The sequence below is a fragment of the Corella eumyota genome, chromosome 5 (genome assembly GCF_963082875.1).
Source record: "Corella eumyota chromosome 5, kaCorEumy4.1, whole genome shotgun sequence".
NCBI classification, from domain to species: Eukaryota; Metazoa; Chordata; class Ascidiacea; order Phlebobranchia; family Corellidae; genus Corella; species Corella eumyota.
Window position 1 is genome coordinate 9,989,736 of NC_137494.1, and position 4,854 is coordinate 9,994,589.

The 4,854-nt window shown below is 29.1% G+C and overlaps 1 protein-coding gene across 1 annotated transcript; it reads left to right on the plus strand.

Moving 5' to 3' along the window:
* The first annotated feature begins 2,701 nt into the window (after window positions 1–2,701).
* LOC145753467 (glycoprotein 3-alpha-L-fucosyltransferase A-like) lies at window positions 2,702–4,114 on the plus strand. Its single transcript, XM_082569877.1, has 3 exons — window positions 2,702–2,838; window positions 2,990–3,178; window positions 3,328–4,114. Exons 1-3 carry the CDS (start codon window positions 2,702–2,704, stop codon window positions 4,112–4,114), a joined length of 1,113 nt encoding a protein of 370 aa, XP_082426003.1.
* Window positions 4,115–4,854: the final 740 nt, after the last annotated feature.

Consider the following 4,854-nt stretch of genomic DNA (forward strand, 5'->3'; position numbering starts at 1 on the left):
TTTACCGTACAAACTAAGTGCAAGTCTATATCCGCTTTCTCTGGCATTCCAATTATTGGCCTTGGATATAAGATCAAATTTTATAAAAAATTATAAAACATTTTTACAAGCAGTCTTGTAAAGCCACGGCGAATGTAAGGAAGGGAAGTTTTTTTTGAAAAGTTCCACTTTCCGCTGGCACAGCTACTTGAACTGATAATGTTGTGGTCCCTTTATCTCCCAAATGCAACGGTTCGTCTCATGTCAGGGATATCATTGGTTTTTCTTCAATAGAGATGTAGGTTTAACATTAAATAATGTAAAATAGTTATTATCAAATGCATTTGTTATTTGTGAATTGTTGTTTTTATTGTAGATTTGCAGCCACGTGCTGCTGTCTACTCCGCACATAATTAGTTGGCCTGGGCATGTCGCCGCCCTCGACGAAACCCCTTATTGCGAGGCGTAAGCCCGGGAACAGGCAGGGCCGCACAGTAATTTTTGGAGGCATCGAAACCACAACCAAGTATGTTACATACACGTTAAAGTAGTTTGGAAGGTCTTAATCCAATCCTACTAGATTAAGTTTACAGAAATCCTTATTTTTCTTCGTCGTTAAGCACAATTTTAACAACCTAAAACAGCTTAAACCGAACCATCTCTTTAGATAATGAACGTGTTGCGTTAAATTTACATTGATTAAATATTTTAAAGCCTAGTTATTAAATTAAACACTAATTACCACTATTTGAATTTTTATTTTAATTAGCAACCTGCAAACAAATAATAGCAACGGCATATACTAAATTTTTAAATATGTAATTAATTAGAACAAATGTTATTGTGATTTTCAAAAAATGTTTGTAATAAAACTAACGATAACGTTTCGAAATCGATATAGATTTACATTGTTACAAGTAAAATTAAAATGCAGTGGTTCTCTTTTTCTTGCTGATCTACCAACAACAGTTTAAGTTTGTTAGAAATAGCATAATGAGCAAGCACCAACTTAGTTATCACCATAAAAGTTGGTCAACCAAATTTAATTCTAGAATTTTCTTGCTGCTAATTAAAAAAAATTCTTTTAATCTTTATTAATGTCAACCCTAACTTTGTATTTTAAGGCTATTAACTACCAGAAATCAAAACTACAACAAAATCGGTTAAGTTAACTTTTTACATTTTCATCTAAAAAATTAAAATCCTTTTCATTATTATACTAAAAGTCACATTCCTTATTTGATGCTAATGAACTTTTAAATTGTGATTCGTTTTTTTAAAGCAATTTTTAGCTTCAGCACTAAAAAACGTTAGCTAAATATATAAAATCATAAATAGGATCTAATAAACTCCTACTATGGCTTAAACAGTTATGACACCCCAATAGAGTACGCTGTTAAGATGAGCATCGATAAGAAGAACATACTTGATTAAAAAACACAAGATAGTCGAGTTAATCAAACTAGCTAACTTATAACCAAAATCTGCGCAAGGATGATTTAATCTACCAAAAGTGTTCTGTACAAGCGCCCTTAATCAGAATTAAAATTTCATGAGATGCAAAATAAATGCGACACAAAATAAGATACAAAACACAAACTACAAAGTATACAGCCTAATGAAAAAAATAAGCATAAAAGCAAAAATTGTAATTCTATGTAAAATTTTATTGTAACCTTACTTCGGCCACACTTATTCATGTGTTACCATGTTGAGTTGGCGAAAGTTCTTACTGTCTATAGGAGCTTAGCGTTAGCCTATCATTAACGTCCGTAAAACGAAAATTTTCAAAAGGTAAGTTTTCCAGTCTGGCGTTCAGTTATTTTGAGTCGAATAAAACGTAGGAAGAATTGTTAAAAAAATTAATAAAATATGAATTTCAAACAGCTACCATAGTAGATTGATAGATTAAATATATTTGTTTGCCATGTATAGCATTTTGCTAACCAAATTAATTCTATAAAAAGGTATAAATAGGTTGTTAAAACATTCGATTTACTTAAACGTAAAACGATATTTTAGGCAATGGCCATTAAAATTTGTTACATTAAATGAATAAAACTGAAAGTTTAACACTTATTTTAGAAGTTATATATAACAGTGTTTTTTAAAATGAATACAAAAAAGTTTAGGGCTTTAATTCGTTTGTCAATAGTTATTTTGGCAACGATTATAATATATATGTGGTATATAGAAAAAAAGGTAGGATTTCTTAATGCTTTTTTAATACCTTTTGATTCTAAGCGATGCACATTATACAATTAAAAAAATGTCTAAATTTTACTTATAGATGGAATACAAAAGGCATTTTTTTATATATAACAAACCGACTAAAACCAAAATTCGCTCTGGTAAGTTGATTTAATATACTAGTTTTAAAATTGTTATACAATAAGGAAATCCAATAAAACAGTTATAGCACAAATCTCGAATGACTATAAGATTTTACTTTAGCAATACATTATTAGTATAAATATAAATAATAAGTAAAATTTGCTAAATTTTACGTAAATAAACGTAACGTTTTAATAACTTTATTTTATATTTATATATTGGATTAATTTTCTTTGCTGCGTACAATGAACAAACTATTTAAATCAAAGTGTATATTATCTGTATAGATTTAACGACAACACGGCCAATTAAAAAACAAATTTCAATTTTAATTTGGAACCCGTTTGTTATTCCTGGAGTAATTTCAAGCCACCCTTTATGTGGCGGGATGGCAATAACTCCAAATGGCACGATAGGACCAAGTTGCACAATCACAACTGATAGAACACACTTTAATCGGTCTGACGGCGTTGTTTTTATGATGAAAAACGCAAACATTAAAGACATTCCAAATCCAAATTGGAGGTAAAATTTTGCCAATATTACTTTATTACTAAATAATTTTAACAATGTTATTTCAATAAATAAAAAATGTTTTTATTGTTTTATCATTGCGTTATTAATACTTTTATTATAATTTATCATCTAGATTAGTTGACAAATATATCGTTTTTAGAAAACCTGATCAAGCCTACGTTTGGTGGTGCAGAGAAAGCACTTGGTCAACAAAACATATATGGAATCAAGATTTACTTCAATTTGATAATTTTTTTAACTGGACCATGACCCATAGAAGGGATGCTGATGTTAATGGAATGATGCTGCCTTTTACAGGCCGAAAATACGTAGAAGCACATTTAAAAAAGTAAATAAGACTATTCCTAACAAAACAATAGTTTTCTAGTTATATTAGGCATATTTTTTACTTTTTAAAGATTTTCTAAATAAAAGTAACATAACATAAAAGTAACAAAATTTTTTAGTATACTTTTGCTTCAAATTATTGTATTCAAGGCAAAGTAAGAAAATTGATAATTTAGTACGTGATTCAAAATTTGTTGAGCTTTCAAGGAAAGTGGATTATTTGGAAGCAAAATCTAAAAAAGAAATACTACATCATGTTGTAAATAAACTAATCCGCGGAAAATCGAAATCTGTCGCTTGGGTGGCCAGCAACTGCAACGTAATGGCCGGTTCTAAAAAAAGGAGAATGATTGCTAATTCTTTACAAAGCAAAGGTTTAAAAATAGACATTTATGGAGACTGTGGACCTCTTAAATTTCCTGAGATGAAATCAAGTATTAAATCTGTGTTTTACAGCGTGATAGCAACATATAAGTTTTATCTTGCATTTCCGAATGGATTTCGGTGCCGAGATTATACAACTGAAAAGTTTTGGTTTAATTCCTTATACTCAGGCACAGTTCCAATTGTTTGGGGAACAACTCGTCAAGACGTAGAAACAGTTGCTCCCCCGCACTCTTTTATTCATTACGATGATTACAACACTGAGGAGGAGTTGATACAATATTTAAAATACTTGGAAAACAACAATACAGCTTACACAGAATATTTTGCATGGCGCTGGGAGTCGAATGAGCATTTTCCTTTGTTGGATTTTAACGATCAAGATGAAATCGAATTTAATACGTTTAAAGCTCCTTTTTCTAATGCTTTTTGCAGTTTGTGTAAAGCTCTAAATGATAAAATAAATTTTAAATATCATAAAACTATACCGTCTTTACACAAACACTGGTTTGAAAAAGACACTAACACTTGCTGGACTTATTCTTTTCAATAGAATATCGAAATATATTATTAATCCAAAAAACAAATAAAGTTAAGCTTAATTATATTCATTTAAGTAAGTAAATTGTTTCATGTTTTATACTGTTTTTAAATAAAAATTTTGATACCGATATTAATGTTTTTACGTTATTAATGTTTTATTAGGTTTTCCCGTTAATTTGTTTTTTAAAATCCTGTACATGATAAACAGAAACAAAAACAAGTGTCAGTTTGTAAAAGAAATTTTTTTAGCCCTCTTGAAAATTATATTCTTGATAAGTTTAGCATTTATTTCAAAAGTGTACATTAAATAAGTTTTATTTCGATTTTGTAGCGTAATCGACTTTATTTTATTTATATTTGCTGCTGCAAGATTTTCTTCTACGCATTTTTTTTAAAAATACGTTGAGACAAAACAATAGAGTGTGTTTCGTCAAAATTAAATCTTTATGACAAAGGCGAAGTAAAATGGATTAATGTCTATATCGCAGTTTATTTTTAGTTGTTTGGTTACCATATGCAATTCTAACTTTATAAATTCTAAGTTTACACTTATTACAAAATTAATTCTGTAACATAAATGTTGTATTACAAATTGCTATCTTATAGTTATTTAGTGATTTTTTTTAGAGTTTCGCTTAAGAAAAGTAGGTCTGACTTGGGTGCGATAAGGTGCAGACGTGTACTTTTTAACTGTACTAATTATTTGTTCGTATGTTTTATCTAGTTTTGCATTTGTAGTTTTTAATTTTT